Source organism: Symsagittifera roscoffensis, chromosome 7, assembly GCF_963678635.1.
Source record: "Symsagittifera roscoffensis chromosome 7, txSymRosc1.1, whole genome shotgun sequence".
Classification (NCBI taxonomy): Eukaryota; Metazoa; Xenacoelomorpha; order Acoela; family Convolutidae; genus Symsagittifera; species Symsagittifera roscoffensis.
The window spans coordinates 9,262,244-9,279,715 of record NC_087068.1 but is presented as its reverse complement, the minus strand read 5'-3'; the positions used below and the strand labels follow the sequence as shown (position 1 = coordinate 9,279,715).

The window sequence follows — 17,472 nt, the reverse complement described above, 5'->3', positions numbered from 1 at the left end:
GAAGGCTTATATTTTGTTCGGTTGTCGTCAGGTCAAACTTGTCAAAATATAATTCGTTTGTCGAATCCATTTGGTGGGTGTCGTGGCATTTACTTTGTGCCAAATTGTACCAAATGAACAGGATGTTTGGTGATCGTTCCAAATTGGTAGAAATATGGTTTTCGGTGACATTTACTTTAACAATGGTTTATCGGGTTTATTTGTTTGGTTGTTTGTAAATATATCTTGAACTTTATATTTGAATATCGCCAGTTTGATTGAACTTAACATCGCCGCTTTGACTGAAAATAAAAATGCAGCTCCAATTGGCTCTAGAACTTCGTGCCCAGTTCATAATTGATTTTTGGGTGGACGATCTTCCAAAAAATGTGTCTGAGGCCGTTGAAGATTTGATTATGGACAAGATATGGGATTTAGAAGTTAGGTTGGCAAATGTGTTGGCTAGGTATTTGGACGATTGGGTGTTTTATGCATCCTTGACGTCATACGGAGTTCAACACGTGACGTTGTTCTTCGCCGATCTCAACAATATGTTGATAACATCCCTAAGTTCGCGCGTACCGGCCGAAGTGATGTCCGCTGTGGAGCAGGTGTTAGAGGGTTAAGAATGGTACAAGTGTCAAAATTCAAGTCATGCATGTGTAAGTTTGTATAAGTAGACAATAAGTGAATAACTGCTTTCTGTTTGTTTTAGCTTTAAACTCTTTTAAATTGAGTGTCAACAGGTAAAATGTACTTGAGTTGGTCTGAATGTTAACTAAGATATTTTTTCAGTTGTTGAAAAATGTGCTTTGTTGTTGCTTTTGGCAACACTTCTGTGTTTTGTTGCCGTAATGGCAGTTACGTTGTTTCTGCCGCTGGGCCTTTGTGGTCCCAGCGTTCTGCTCTGTGCCCTCCCTTGGCGGAGAGTGAGGCTGCTGGGCCCTGGCTTGTGTGTGTGGCCGTCTTCGTAGCCTGGGTGCTGCTTTTTGTTGTCGGGTGTGTGCTCTTTCGCCGGCGGTGAAGTACAAACAAAATAAAACTGAGTTACGTGAACTCTCAATAGAATTAGCCGTATAGGCAGGTTGTTTTTGTTTTAGTTTAGTTTAATTTACTTCTTTGCTTACTTTTCGAATTTTAAACTTCCGAACTCTAATATATATATTGGTGTGCGTTCAACCTAGGTTTTTTGCTTTAGATAACTTTTCTTCTGTTTTGGCAAGTATACATCATTCGTCATTTCATGATTTCATGTTGACTCGTTCATTTCAAATTAAAATTCGATTTTCGTGATCGGTCGTATACTTGAGTAGAACATCCGCAGGGCTCCTTCTCAGGAACCACAGGGTGTTGTGCTTGAGTTGACCGGTTATTCGTTTGAGAGGGCATCTGATGGCTTTTACGGCTATAGGTGACTTTTCTCAAATGATTAGTAACTACTGTAAGAAAAGTTTCTAGTTTTTTCCAAAGGTACCTTCAGGTGCCACCGGTTAAAACTAGTGACACTCCTTGGTAAATGGCTGAATTTGATGAAGTGCGAACTGGTGCTTCGTTTGACGATGTGCCATTTAGATCAAAATTTACAAAATGCTCAATCTAATCAACAAAATTGTTCTTCAGATTAATTGAACAATGGAATCATTACAGTTGGAGGCTTTGCAATTTTTCTTAAATAATGATCGCAATGCGCTAACGAAATACACTGGCCAGGAAATGGAGTATTTGCGGTCAGTTAGTCGATCCCTTCGACTAGATGATGATGGGAGAGTAGTGGACCGTAAGACGAGCTTAAAGTTGGCGACTCCGGAGGATATCGCACGTGCCCTTCACCGATTACATTGGTCGAAGCCCGAGCACGTGAAGGATATTGAAACCTTGGTTACATGTGCGAGGAAAAAGGGTCTTTTCGTGCCAATGCATCTAGGTGGGATGGCGGCTGGTGTGAAAGAGTTAGTATCGCGAAAAACAATGTTCTCCTTCCGATTTTTTTTTTTTTTTTCAAATTTGAATTCTTGGATTTAGATTTCTGCGTAATTGTCACGAATGCTTTATCAAGTACTATTCAGCCGGGAACGTTAAGTGTAGGGCACTTGGCACAGAACGCAAAAGAAGCCTGTGCGAGGAACTTGGCTATAAGTTCCGTGGCAACAAAATGGTCGGGCTGCCGACTGTGATGTTCGTCCCTGGCATCCCGAACGGCCCCGAATCGTCCCTTAATGCGGAGGGCGCCGGCCGCTGTGTGTTCTCCTCATTGTTTTACGCGATAGTAGGGACAAAATCAAGTAATATCATAGTTTCAACACATTGTTTTTCGGAAAATGTAATTTTGTTTCGAAATTTTTTCTTGATATTCATGTTTCAGAAAATTCATCAGCAAAGGATAAGTGTCGGCCAATCCGTAAGCTGATTGGGAGGCGAATGTTGCAGTCGGATTTCCGTGATATTTGCGAGGCCCGAATCGGATATGTCCCGAACATATTCGAGATCACCTACTACATGAACAATGAACTGGCTGTAGGCGATCACTGGGTAGATATACTTCATGTGTTCGTTAATTGGGCATTGGTTCCTTCATTTTGCTCCTTTTTAGTAGTGAATCGTTTTTATAGTTTCTTGGTGCCGCCGTCTTTCTCGAAGTAGACATCATGGTGTATTGGAAATATGAAGATGACGGTGCTTGGTTCCGGTACGCCTGCAGCGATGAAGTCGCTGGTTCGAGAGGGTGCATTTTCTTGCAAGCGTCATGTAAGAGAATTGGCGCTCCTTACCATACTGAGCCCCTAATCGATGTGCCCGAAAACAGGTGCGTTAATGGTCTTTAGCGTTTTCGTTTTGCGTGATTATCGTCTTTTTTCGTTCAAATTTTTTTTTTCCATATATCTCGTTTAGTTCGGCTGGCAAGTTTAACGCGTCCAAAGTGGGCGGCGAGATTGAGCCCAAGGCTCGTAAAAGGCTCCGTGGTGGCCCGTTGGTCGACTATGGGTCCGCAGAGGACTCTGAGTAAAAACTCATTCCCGTAAATTTTCGCATATCAGATTCAAACTGCCATTTTCATTTTATTTGTGTATAATTTAGTCTTTATGTTGCTCTAATTGCTTCGTGAGGGTTTCTAGAGCTCCCGTACGCGATCTCAGACTGTTAGGCTTGGTCTACGATAGTCAGCATGTGTGTTTTTTGCGGATATTTTTTCAAAATATGGTCATATGCATGGGAGCGGAAAAAAAATTTTTCTTTCTCAGTTTTGTTCTAACCATGCTAGATCGACGGGGAAGGGTCGATAACCTACCGTTGTTGAAGAGTTTTTCGGCCTAAAGTTATTTTTTCGGAAGTTATCGATTTTCAAAGTCGGGGATTTTCGTGTTTTTTCCGGTTTTTCCGATATTCTGGGCATTAGGTGTTGTCAAAATTCGCTTTCCTGCACTCATTTTCGCAATGTCCGTTTGGTCGCTGTGCAGTGTGAGCGTACGGCCCCAGTAAGCGTGTCTGATTTTATTTTTAAGGACTTTACGACTATTTTTATTCAGTCACTTTTTCTCAAATTTTCATTTTTTAGCGTTTTTATCTAGTTTTTTCCGTTTTTTTATCTCGGTGAATGTTGCTGCTGTCCCAGTAACCACCCAAGTGAACGGGGGGAGTGTATACGGGCTGCTCAGGTATTTTGTTAAGTTTTTTGCGCATCAATTCAAGATATTTTGAGAATTTTCCATAAATTTCGCAGTAAAACGCTTTTTTCATTCATTATAACTCTTCAATGAACTGTTTGAGTGGTGGTTTTTGGAGTGATGCCATGGAGATGGTGTCATCCAATGTGCTGTAACATGATCTTTATACGGCATACACAAAATCGTGTTAATTCTACGTTTTTGTTCTAGATTTCTAGAGGAGACGACTACTCATATTCATCACTTTCATCAGTTTCATCATGGCTGTGTCGTCTTCTTCATCAGGTCGTTCAGATTTTGCTATCAGATCACTGTTGAAGTAGCGTATTAAGCAGGTTAGGTTTGTGGTTACATGTAGAGATATACTTTGATATCCGTGTTGTAAAAGACGTCCGCTATCATCTGATAAACTATTTCAAAACTGAGTCCGTCAAGTCCGCATCCGAGTTTTGGTAATGCAATTTCCTTTATTCCGTGACGATTTAGCTGCGCTCGTAGTTGACACAAGCTGACTGACATGTGATAATACATTGGTTTTTCAAAATACAGATTTTTTGTGATCAAATTATAGATGAATTTCTTGTTGGTTGGTTCGAAATATGCGATCGAGGATCCTATTTGGGGGTTTTCGATAGACAAAAGCGATGATTTGATTTCAGGGTAGGCCGCTGCTATCTGTTTTGCTAATCCTTTACCCATCGCGAAATCGCTCGATACGCAATGTGCAATTGGGCCAGGGAATCTGAGGATATCACCACTTCCGATGACAATGTTCGTCGGTGTTTCGATTGAATTTAGAGTAGATGGTCCTTGTCCATCCTCTGTTTGGTCATTACGGTTTTCGCTACGTCGGTGTCCTAATAATGACTGCTTCGCACGCTTCACACTATTTTTTATCACGTTTCCTTTTTCTTCGCGATTTAAACTTAGGTTTTCGTTTGCGATAGCGGCTTGTTCTTGGATCGACTTTTTTCGCGCCGCTGCGTTATGTCGTGACGTAAATGTGGTTGGTGCCTTTTCATGTCCTCCGAGCGTTCGCATTCCGTATCGTCGTACTATTAACGGTGGTGGTGTGATTTCACGTTGCTGGACACGTTTATTAAATTGTACTTGTTGGGCGTGAATTCTGTCACGTGCTTCAAACGCGGCCTGTCGTTGAGGTCTCTGGTTTTCTGTTTGTATAGGCTCCTGTTCTTGGAAGAGCAAATCAAGATTGAGCGTATCATCATTGTTTGGCTGTGCATCCGGGTCTGGAAACTGGATATCGCGGTGTGGATCTTCATTATCGATCTGCTCGTTAGCTTCGTCTGCAGGTGGTGGTGCCACGATGGGTATCGCTGGTGCTACCACTGGGTGTGGCGCAGGAACAACTGGTGGCGGCGGTGGTGGTGGTGGTGGTACTACAGGACCTGGTGCTGCTCCTAGTGGCACGGATAGCTGTACACTTGATGGACCTTGAATCTGCGACGGCTCCTCCGTTGTAGGGTTATGAAAATCTTCGAGTAATTGTGGTATGCATTCGTCAAAAAGTTCCGGTTCGCCTCGATACTTTCCCAGCGAGGGGTCTGTCATAAACGTGGTCGGGTCAAGATTGTCCAAATCATCTGGTGCTTGCTGAGGCACGATTGGTTTCAATCGAATTCGGTGAACACATTGTGTATAAATAGTTCCAACTTTTCTTATAAGATAATTCGAATTTGTCAGTACTTTTTCGACTCGATAAAGTGGTATCCAGACTTGTTTGGAATGGCTTCCGAATTCGGATTGAGTTGTCAGTTTCGGGTTAAGAAGTAAACAGAATGCGTGAAGATTGAGTGGTTGTGCTAATGCTTTTTGGTCGTAATATCCACGATAGCGTTGGTATGCATCAATTATATTTTGTTTAGTCTCTTTGAACTTCTCTAACATTGCATCCTGCAGAGCGGTTACAAAATCTGATTCGACTGAGATTGCTTCTAGTGCTTTGGTTGAAAATCGAAGATCTAAAGGTTTGATTGGGTCTCGTCCATGGAAGATTGCACTAGGGCTACATCCAATTGATGAATAGTACGATGTATTGTGAATAAATGTTGCTAATGGAACGTACTTATGCCAATCAGACCATTGTTCGTTTGTATTGAGTTTAAGGATCCTTTTGAGTGCTCCATGGTATTTTTCAACAAGTCCAATTGTCTGTGGATGCTTTAAGGTAGCATGGCTCACTTGGATTTCCAACAGCGATGCAAGTTCGTGCATCAATTTCGACGTGAACGTTGTTCCGAGGTCTGCTAGAATTCGTTTCGGTACGTAACTATGAGTAAAGAAGATTTTGTTCAGTTCTCTTGCAACCGTATCGGCTGACACATTCGTAAGTGGCATTGCGAAAAGGTATTTAGAGAATACGTCGATTCCCGTTAGGACAAATTTATACACTGGTGACTGGAATGGTCCTACGATATCAATTTGCATCATTTCTCCTGGAAATGACTGCAATGAAGATATCGGTTGCAACGGCGGTGTTTGGTACCTGCTCGAAGATTTTTTCAATTGTAAGCAAGTGAGACAATTCCTTATTATGTTCACGAAAAATTCTGTGAATCCTGGAAAGTAGAATCGTTTTCTAAATTCCTCCAATGTTCTTCCCATGCCAATATGTCCACCACTAGGCGAATTGTGTAGGCGATACACAACTTCTTGCCACAGGTGCTTCGGTAGACAGTATTGCAGGTACTTAACTTGTCCAGTGTCATTGAAAAATTTTCTATAAAGAATTGCGTCTTTGAGTTCGAGTCGGTTGATTTGTTTAGCATATTTTTTCCGTCGGCTACTAGCATACTTCAGATCTGGTATCTTGTTTTCGGTTATCCAGTTCTTGACCTCCTGAATATCAGGGTCTTTTTCTTGCTCAAGTTTGAGATCCAGTGGTTCGCTTCTGTCACTCAAATCCGAAAATAAGTCTGCAGGGTCTGGGTAATCAATTGCTGATATTGTTGGTCCGACTAATCGTACAAACGCTTGCGCCTCCAGTTCGTCAGAATTTTCGATTTTATTTTGTTTTAGCATGTAAGTCTCAAGAAGACCCAGCGACTCTAATTGTTGGCGTATTTCATTGGTCATTACTACTTGGTCGGAGAATGCCTCTTTTATCTCTATCGAATTGAGTGATGCATCCGGTAATTTTGCCGTTGAATCAATATGTATTTCGCGGACCGGTATTTTATCTGTTAAGCGTAGGGAAAGAGATGCATTCGGGTCAGTCTGCATGCGTGATAAAAAGTCGGCTGCATAATTTGCTTTGCCTGGTATATGTGCTATGACAATATTAAATGCTAAAACTCGATCTAGGAAGTTCCAAACTGATGGTGGTATTGATTTCGATTGAAAAAATGACGTTAGACTTCTGTTGTCTGTCAAAACTATAACGGGTTTTGAGGCGCCCCATATGAAATGTGCAAAATGATCTAGGGCAAAATATAAGGCTAGGAATTCTTTATAGTAAATCGAGAATTTGAGCTGTGGTTCGTTAAAAAGTCGTGATCCAAAAGAAACAGGTGCATACGTCTTTGTTTTGCCTTTATTTTCTGTATTTACATAATCTTCGACCATGAGGACGAATCCTGTTCCATGGCAACTCGCGTCACAAAGGATCACATATTGTAAGTCAGGTTTTGGTAGTCTTAACGTTATGGTTGTTGCTTGCAAAAGATCGTGTTTAAGAACTTCGAGACCTTTGCGATGTTCATCTAAAATTCGAAATTCAACATCTTGCTTTAGTAGCTTGTAAAACGGTAGCAATTTATCACCAAGGCTAGGCATATAGTTCCTAAAGAACTGTACAAAGCCGATTAGTCTCTTAACTTGCTTCGCTGTTTGTGGCATTCTGATATTACGTAGAAATTTTTGGATTTTGGTCTCTTCTGGTGAGACTCCTGCTGGTGTTACGATGTTTCCTAGAAATTTCATTTTTTGCGTACCTATTTCACATTTACTTGGGGACAATTTGAGTCCTGATTTTCGAATACATTCAAAGATTTTTGACAAGTTCGGAATTAGTTCATCAAACGTGTGCACTGCACTTCCTATATCATCCATGAACTGTGTACACATATCCCCTGCTAGGCATGGATCTAAGTAGTGCCGAATAAATGAACTGAAACCCGTTACTGACTTATTTAGACCTTGCGCTAGGCATTTGTATGCATAAGTTCGTGATGAAAAGTTAAATGCCAACAATTGAACCGAAATGTCATCTGCCATTTGTACACAATGGTATGCTTGTGAGCAATCAAGTTTTGTAAACAAGTTCTTTCCGGCAAAATGATTTGAGGCATCTGTCATATTTGAGATTGGAAAGTTCGTGTTTAAATAATCATTCTTGAGCGAATGGTTTATTCTTCTTAGATCAATAAGCATGCGGAGTTTTCCTGATGGCTTTCGGTGAGCAAACAATGGGCTACTGTACTTTGATTGTGATAATGTCGTTATAAGGCCAAAGTAATGCATAAGTGCAAGTTCAATTGTTAATTCTTTTCGTAGGTGGATAGGCGTAGGCGGACCTTGTGTGTACAGAGGTCGTTGGTGTTCCGGTGTTAGTTTGATTTGCAATTCCGAGTTGTATCCGACATCAAATCGATGTTTGGCAAATATATCCGAGTATTTAACAAGTAAATGTTCCACTTGTGACCTTTGCTCATTTGTCAACACGGAATTTTCCCAATTGAATTGATCTAGAAATGTCAATCTATCATGGTCACTTGATTTCGGTTCACAAAGTTCAAGATTCTTAAAATGGAGGATCTGGTCATAGATCTCCCGTTGAATTGGGGTAAGAATGTTAGGGTTTTCACACGTTTCCGGTGTCGGGAACCAAAATTTTTCATACTCTGGCTTTGGTTTGATAGGTTTCACGTCATTTGATTTATTCACTTGAATGAGCTGATTGATTTCATGTTTCACATTTTCCGGGTTGGTCATTTTTGCTAAAGCCAACGTTTGTGGGTCAATTGGGATGATATTTTTCATGTCTGTTGATGTTAAGATCGAAAAATTTGCGATTGTGCTCTTGTTCGGCAAAGTTATTACATGATCGGTTACATTAAGTGCTGAAATATACAGTTTGCTATCATCTGTAGTCTCACTGATTGATGACATTAGCGCAATATTGGATTCGTCTTCAAATTCGGGGACTGGTACAACTGTTCCGATAGTATTTTTAATGTCGATCTCGGTAAAACACTCTAAAAGCACCGTTTTCTGCGGCGGAATAACGTATTTCTTCGAAAGGATTACTGGTACTCGGAGCGCTTGTTTTTTATGTCGTTTAGAACTTGGGGTTTTGATTTCATTTATTTGAGTTGTTACATCGGGAAATTTCAAAAGATCATATTTCGGACAAATTTGTACGTCGTGTTTTTTATAAAAACAGTTTCCTAGTATCATTGAATTCGCTGTTGGTAACACAAGGAAAATTTCCGTGAACGTTTTTGCTGCAATTTTGAAACATATTGTTGCTTCGATCTCTATTGGTACAAGTTGACCTCCGGCCATTCGTACTCGTTTCAATTTCGACTTTTGTGTCACTATTTCTTGATATAAGAATTTATCCGTTTTGAGGTCGTTGAAATTTGTCTGTGATATAACATTTGCACACGCTCCTGTATCGACCAGGGCGCGCCTAAAGGTTTTGGGTGCGAATTGAAGTTTGACATAAGAAAGTGTTTTGTCGCTTTCCGGTATAACAGCATATAAATCAAGTATTTCGTGTGGAAATGCATTTGATAGCTTTTTATTGGAATTACTATTTTCGGCTTCATTTTTCCCCAATTTATTCAATCGTGAACGTTTTGAAGTTTTTATGTTTTTTTGGCGTCTTTTCGGTTTAGCGTTAGGTGTTTTTTGCTTGGTATCGTTTATTTCGGTTTTTCGTTCTGACTCTTGACTCGGTGGCGCTATTAGTTTTTTGACTGATTTTGGAATGGGAAGGATTGTCCCCTTCCTTGAGGTTTTGGTCTCATATAACATTGACTGGCGGTATGGTTAGGGTAACCACATGTATCGCAGAGCACAGGGGTTGATCGAATTACGGGCATATACGGGCCGTTTGGGGCTTGAATGTCAACGTTTGTTGCTTGCTGTTGGTTGACTGACTGCTGTTGGAAGTGGTTCGATTGTGGGTACTGGTTCTGGTAGTTCTGATTCTGGTAATTCTGATTCTGGTAATTCTGATTCTGGTAATTCGATGGTCTCCTAGGCCATTGCTGCTGATTCCCAGGGGGGAATGGGTAAGGACTTCGGAAGTTTCCTCCTCTTCCTTGGTATCCGGATCTGAAGTTGTTTTGATAAAGGTACTGACCTCTAAAGTTATTATTCCCTCTACTATAATGATTTCTGGGTGAGTATTCGTTCGTGTATTGTCCGGAGTAGGGTTGTCTCGGCTGGTAACCTCTACCTCCTCCACGAAATCCTCGTTGGAAACCACTATTATTATTTGGGAAACGATTCTGCTGATGCTGCTGTTCTTGTTGTTGTTGTTGCGTTTGCTGATTTGTTGATCGCTGTGCGGATGTCGATGCTTCTTGACGATCTCTATCGTTCATTTGAGTTCGAATTTCGTTCACTTGCTTCTCCATAGCTTCTTGCGTCGCAGTAAGCTTCGATAAGGCGCTGATAAGATTATCAGACACAGTCTCACTTATTTCGTTAAATCCATCCTCTGGATAATCTTCTTTTCTGCACATATCTCGGATGACCAGCTGTCTCCTTGCATACATACAAAGGTCTTGTACCGTGTTACCCGCAGGCTGTTCCATGAGCTTTGCACGAAGCCATCCAGGCATAGCTTTTACAAACAGTCTTCGAATTTGTGCGTCTCGATGATCCCTTACTGCGTCCAACCGTTCTTGACGATGTGCAGTTTCTCTGGCATGTCGTGCTGCTTCTAATGCGGCATTGACAGCTGCTGCATCAATTGGGTCAGGAATTGGTATTTCTGGCGTTGGGTACGCTTTTTGCGCTTTTTTCTGTAAGGTCACCAAGAAGTTTTCTGGCGTATCCTTCTTTAAGTCGCATTTTTGCTGTTCCAATTTCAAGACATGGACTTCTTGGAGTTGCGGATTACTGAAATGATCGCGCAACGCTGTTAAGCTGTCGACTACGTTTGCTCTAGTCGCATCTGGTAATGTCTGGTAGAAACGAAGTGCATTATCACGCAAGTGGAGTTGTAGAAAATTCGCTTGTTGAGCCGGTAATACGCCTGCGACTCCGATGAATCCGTTGAAGAGTTGTTCGAATTGTGAAAAATCTTCGGTATCCGTCCCTCCGTACGGGTTAACTGAGATTTGAGCGTGCGCCATTTACAGTTTTATGATTTTCAGTCTGTTTTCAGTTAGGTTTGAACAATTTATAAAATTTATATGAACGAACTGGGTTGGTTTTATCACGAAAAAGCTGATATTTTAGCACAGCGCGGTTAAAATTGTTAGTAAGGCTAATTCAATGCTAATGCTGATTTCGATTTTAGAGTTTTCCGTCTTTAAGCTTCAATCTACTGCATTTACGCTCCTCCAATTTTCAATGATTTCCAATGATCATGATTGATTTCAATGTTTTTTGATTTGAGCGCACACCAATTTAATACTTCTCACTAATATATAGCACAAGAGTCTTAATAGTTTGACCTACAAGTTTGTAGAGACGAAAGTTCTCGAGTTTTCCAGTTACTTCACTTGAATGTAGTTTCCTCAATTGACAGAATCACAAAACACTCATTAGTAAGTTCACATTTCTGATTTGACACAGTTGCTGCGCTTGATCTACTGTTTCAGCTCGCCCTCAAGATGTCGTCTAGCTGGATTTCGTCTAGCTGGATGAGTGGAGATTGTCACTGTACTGTCGTTCGCGAACTATCACCATGTAATGCACTGCTTTTATTAATTAACCCGCATGGTTTCTAGATGTTATTGAATGGTATTAACTGGAGTTGATTTAGCAGTATCTCAATACGGACGCATGGGCCCCGACAGCATGGATTCTATCTCTATCACTTTCTCAGCTGTTTGAATTTAACTTTGGTTAGTAAACTTTTTTTTTTTTTTTTTTTTTTTTTTTTTTTTTGGTTAGTAAACTTTATTACTTTCAGCTAGCTCGATATTCAATATTATGTCCCAACTAATAACTCACTATTTACTTTTAATAAACACTAACTTGTTCAACTGCATGCTTGGGATTTTAACATTAATAATTTATGACATCAATTTCTAATATAGCACTTATTTCATGGCTATCAATAGCGTGCCATTTATGGGTACGCTACAATAAACGATATTAACACTCTTCAAATTGAATCGAAAAAGTATTTAAAAAAATTATTAAAAACTTTACATAAATAAAAAAAAAAACCGGCAAATAAGCCGACATAAACTGGAACGAATTACATAAAGCCTACAAAACATGTATTGAAATCTGAAAACTTTGTCAGCTTTGACCCAGAACTGTATTAAAATCTGAAAACTTTTTCAGCTTTAGACCCAGAACTACAACAAAAAGCTGTTAAAAACTCAACTTGGCTAGAAGTGGAAATCTTTTACAAGTAGAGATCCAGTGAACAAAGTTATCTACGGGAAAAAATATAATACAAGATTGCAATACCCTTGCTTATCGCAAGGGTGAAAATAACAATAAGATTAAAATCAAACGGGTTTTTCTCGATTTGGAAATTTTTTGTTCGACACACGACTGAAATGCTTTTATTATGATATATCACTCAACCCTCAACCCACTCCGATGATTATAAGTGGTACCTGATTCTGCGTGGAAAAACTATAACACAACCGAATACAAAGTTTTTCCCCATTTTCTATGGTCGGAACAAAAACGTTGAATGCATTTTTGAAATAAACACAAGTTCACACAAATGAAAATATGCGTCAAACCCAAACCTTTATTCATATTTAAATGGAACTCAAACTCCTAATGCGTAGATGAGAATTCAAAAATCAGTTGGCCATAATTGCCCGCTTCAGGAGCTGGGAAAACTGGTTACTTGCAGTTCGTTTTCTACCAATGATGACAGTTACGAATCTTCAGACGAGAACGAACCATCGTCTATCGACGAGATCAAAGGTTCAATTGAGGTCAAGGATACAGAGGTGTTGGGAAATGAAATAGCGGACAAATATGTGGCCACGCCCCCTTTGAAGATCAAAAACTTCCAGACAGCTGCTATGGTTCTAACCAAGGGTTGCTCACAGGTAACTAGCTAACAATAACCAACATAATCGTCCAAAAAATTAAAATTGGAACTCAGTGCCAACTCCAAAAAGTTTACGAAACCTGATGAATGGCTTCCGCTAGAAACAGGAATCATTTTAGTGTGACTCAGTGGATTGGCTCATATCACTTTATACAGAGCCAAAAAAGAGATTAAGTGAATTTTGATTCAAATTTTCCTTACTAGAGGCCTAAGAGTTGCATAAACTATTTAAATAAAACTTACCCCCTAATAATTTATACTTTATCATATTCAGGAAAGAGTTCATGCATATATTCTAGGAAATCAGAAGACTCGTGTCATGTTCCCAGTTTCCAACGACAGAGGACGAAGAATCAGACATCTCCGACGAGATCGTCCTAATTGGTCCGCCTAAGCCGGTCATTATCAGAGCCAGTGCCGTGATAGATCCGGTCTATCCCGCACGCGAGGACAGTTCCAGCTCTGAGTATGATACTCAAAGCGAACACATGGTCAGTCGGAGGACATCTTCGAATCCGCCGACCAAAAAAATGACAACGCAAATCTCAGAGAAGATAAAACTAAATCCTGAAAACACTGAGCGACGTGCTTCGATTGTGGTAACCGAACATAATACAACCGAGGTCGAAGTACACAAAGAGGCTATAGGTCCGAATCCAAATTGCGATTCGAGTGCCTCGTTTGAAAAGACAGACAGAACAACTCAGACTACTCCTAAACAAGACAAACGTCAGAACCTGAAGCCTGTGATGCGATACGAGCCGGCCAGGAGGTCTTTTAAGAAGATGCAAGACATGAAAATGGATGAACCCAAACAAGAGTGTATTTTGCCCTTGTCGGCAGAGGTATGGAAACTATGCGCTTTTATTTGATGAGCAAACTTTTGAATCAATTTTTCCCAATTAGGCTAGTTGAACCATCTCAAACAAATTGCAGCCAAGTGATTTGTGGCGATCCACTGAAATTGATACAGTTAAATTGAAGCCATGACAAAAAAAAACAATAAACCGTTCAAAACTTCAGTTTTGGACTTTTGATTTTCAAACTTATATTTGGTCATCAAAAAAGCAGCTTCATTTCCGATAACTTATGACATGGAGTTCTAAAAAAGAAAAAATGAAAGTACCAAGTTTTAAGCTCAAGCTCCTTCATTTCAGCATGGACAAAACTTGGATCCTCCAATTTGGACTGTAAGATCACCCGAGATCAGTGAAGATAGCAGCAGTGGCATCTATGAGGAAGTGGCCGAAGAAGACTCACTATCTGTAATGAAAACGAGAAAGGGTCTAATTAAGAAGAGAGAGCAGCAGTACAACAGTAGGACTAACGAGCAACTGAGAGACGCCAAAATGGAACTGAAGAACACCGAAAATCAAAATCAGAAGAGAAAAGGTATTATGGGGTATTATGGATAGCCGGAGACTGTGCAAACAGCAAAGAATTATCCGACTACACTGATTTTAAAAAGTTTTTTTTTGTCTATTTTTCTGTTACTTTTTACTAGAAATGACTATTAAGGTGTAAAAACGCAAGAATGATTGGTTATAATAACTTAAATAACGTTAAAATAGTAGTAGAAAAATTTAGAGTTAAGCCTCTGTTTAATTTGTCTATATAGTCTGGAAACATAAAAAGAATTAGAATTTTTTTGTCGAAACAGACATCCTCTATAAGAATCCGAAATTACGGAAAAAAGGTCTTTAATATGATATTTAAATTTGACTACCAAATTTATTCTTAGCTATTTCTGGTTGAAACATTTATGCTAGAACGTTATTCATCTTATGGAAGAAACATGCAGCAAATTGAATTGTTTAAATATATGAGAAAGATCCAATATGCTAAAAAGCTATTCATGAGTTCATAAAACACATCCGAAACCAAACAACTTACCATTCCTAGGGGACATGTTCCGTCGAAAAAAACAGATTAAGATAAATTGGCGGAAAGGGTTGACAGACATTTTTAAAATCACTTGCAATAGAAAACAAGATAAGCCAGTAGCTGTGCAAGTAGAATAGAAAAGTCCGACCACATCCAAAGAGAAATCGACTACAGTTGTCCTCAAAAGTGACTAACAGAAAAAGAAAAAAATCAACAGATTGGAACCTGATCTAAACTACATTTTATGATTGGATAATTTAGATATTTTACCAATGTAAAGTATTTAATATTAACCAATCATGATCCATCTAACTAACAACCCACTTATTTGTAAGTGCTGAAGTTACTTGTAATTTCAGCACCAGAGAGATTTGAATTTAACTTAGAAATTAGTTGGACTCTCCCGAGCACTTCAGCAACCGCAATAAACCAGTATACCCTAGATCTATTGAGCCTAGCAGAGACTAGTTAAACAACCTGAGACTAGATAGTATAAGAGTAAGATTAGGATCGGTATTAGACTAAGAAGTTGCACGAATCTATCCGGCCGAAAATAAGATAGCGTGACGAGCAGACGGTGTACCCTATCCGAAATTACTCTATGAGTTAACCAACTCGGTCCTAACTCATCTGGTGCGACCATAAGTCTCGAACAAGACCTTAATAGCTTAGAATTAACCAAAATAGATTAGAAATTAGACAAAAACATTTACAAAATGTTATACGACAATAATTTAATCGAAATGTCTCTACGACTCAATAGATCAGAGCCAATATTCCGAACCATAACAGAACTACCCGGAATTGGAAGAAGACCTCGAACCAGAGACGACATACGACAAAGTAGAAACTTGCCATATAGCTATATGATAGTTAGGCAAAAACCAGAACAAACTTTTATATTTAGAATACTACTGGCAATGAATTTAGATTTTCATTTGCAAACATAAAATCTTGAAGTTAATCTTCAAAATCATTTCAGGCGCTAAACAAAATTATTAATATACAATAACGATTGATAAAAAGATCTAAGATCGTTTTCCTAAAATTCTGCAGTAATATACAAAACATGTTTGAAAAATATTTATTGAAAAATAAAAATAAAAATTAGTAGCATGACAATAAATGGTTAGTAATCATAAATCATCCTGTTGTTCCAGCTCCATCACCTAAAACATAACAGCAATCAAAAACCCACTAATATCATCAAAACACTAAATCTTTCCTTTACACACATTTAAAATTTTATTAAAACTTAAATTCACTTAATTTTAAAACCAGATCATCAAGGCTTATCCTTGGATCTTAAATCATTTTCTACTTAATTAAATTTCAAATTTGATCATCAAGGCTTATCCTTGGATCAAACAGAACAACTTTGTTCTCCCCCACCCACTTAATTAGTGTCTAACGACCTCAAACGTCGATTCACTACCCAACCCTTTCTAAAGACCTAAGACTAATAGAAATTTTTAAACAAAACTAATCATTCAAATTAGGATAAACAGTGAAGAACTTCGGTTATTCATCCTTCACTTGACCCCCCCTCTTACCAGACCCAGGATAAATCTTAGACTTAGTAAGTTTAAAATAGTATCTAACGAACTACTCGCGTTCTAATTATACCTGAACCTTGTGGATCGATTTACTATTCTCCAACCCTTGAACACAATCACTACCCCTAAGTAAGATTAAGTAAGTTAACACCTTAACTTATACTAGCCACGAGAAAGTAAAAAATCATTCTTCGGAATCGATATACTTTTCTCTCCAACCCTGAACAAACAGACCCAGGTTAAGCTAACCAAAAAATCGTAAGAACTAACAGTTTAAGAAAATAGAAACCATTTAACAACCCTTTGCATCCGTCATTCTAAACCTTATGTCATTTAAAAACCTAGGAAATAAACAAACAATCGTTTTACACAATTGTGAAATAGATAACAAAAAATACGACCTTGTAATCACACCTCATACACAAACAGTTGGATACATTCGAACAAAACGACAAACACTAAAAAGAAAAATAATAACGAAACAAAGACAAATAACACGAAAAAGATTTTCAAAAAATCGAAACGCATTTTCAGAATCAGAAACCAACAGTTTAGACGAACTTTACAAACTAAAAGAATCAATAGATAAAAATTACCCACTTCACGATCAATTATATTTTTCTGACTCAGAAACAACTTCAAATTCATCAAAAAGAGGAAAAAGAAGAATAAAAAAGCAGTATAAACACAAACCAGTACATTTATACAATTGGAATCAACCAATTAGACACATTGATAATTACATATTAACAGTCATCGAACGAAAAAATGAGCTCAACGCACACCCCAGGTGAAGAAAGTCCAGATGATGATGAAATCTTTCCTTTTATAGTAGACGCAGATACTGATAGGACAACACATATTTTGTCAAAATTTACTCGTAAATTTATTTGAACCCGGAATTAGTCCATGTAAAACAGAGTTCCCAGATGTAAAAATCAAAAGACAAATCATAGACCACTACTTAAAAGATATATGCAACATAACACAACAGTATGGAATCTACTCCATAGAATTCACCTCACCAAACCATAATAATAGAAAATATACAATTCAAACAGACGATCTTGATTTAGAATTTTCAAAAGTTTTTTCAGAATATATAAAAAGCATCCAATATCATAACTCACAAAGAGCAAACTCCATATTCACCAATGAAGTT

The 17,472-nt window shown here is 38.7% G+C and overlaps 2 protein-coding genes across 5 annotated transcripts in view; both read left to right on the top strand.

Moving 5' to 3' along the window:
• Positions 1-17,472, top strand: part of LOC134851794 (serine protease 41-like) — a 328,908-nt gene that overhangs the window by 215,639 nt on the left and 95,797 nt on the right. The window lies entirely within an intron of this gene.
• Positions 1-17,472, top strand: part of LOC134850890 (uncharacterized) — a 56,146-nt gene that overhangs the window by 9,444 nt on the left and 29,230 nt on the right. For all 4 annotated transcript variants that reach the window (XM_063866664.1, XM_063866662.1, XM_063866660.1 and 1 more), the window contains 3 exons: positions 12,641-12,868; positions 13,170-13,715; positions 14,028-14,262. In XM_063866664.1, the coding sequence (XP_063722734.1) occupies positions 12,641-12,868; positions 13,170-13,715; positions 14,028-14,262 (1,009 nt within the window). The remainder of the gene's footprint in view (positions 1-12,640; positions 12,869-13,169; positions 13,716-14,027; positions 14,263-17,472) is intronic.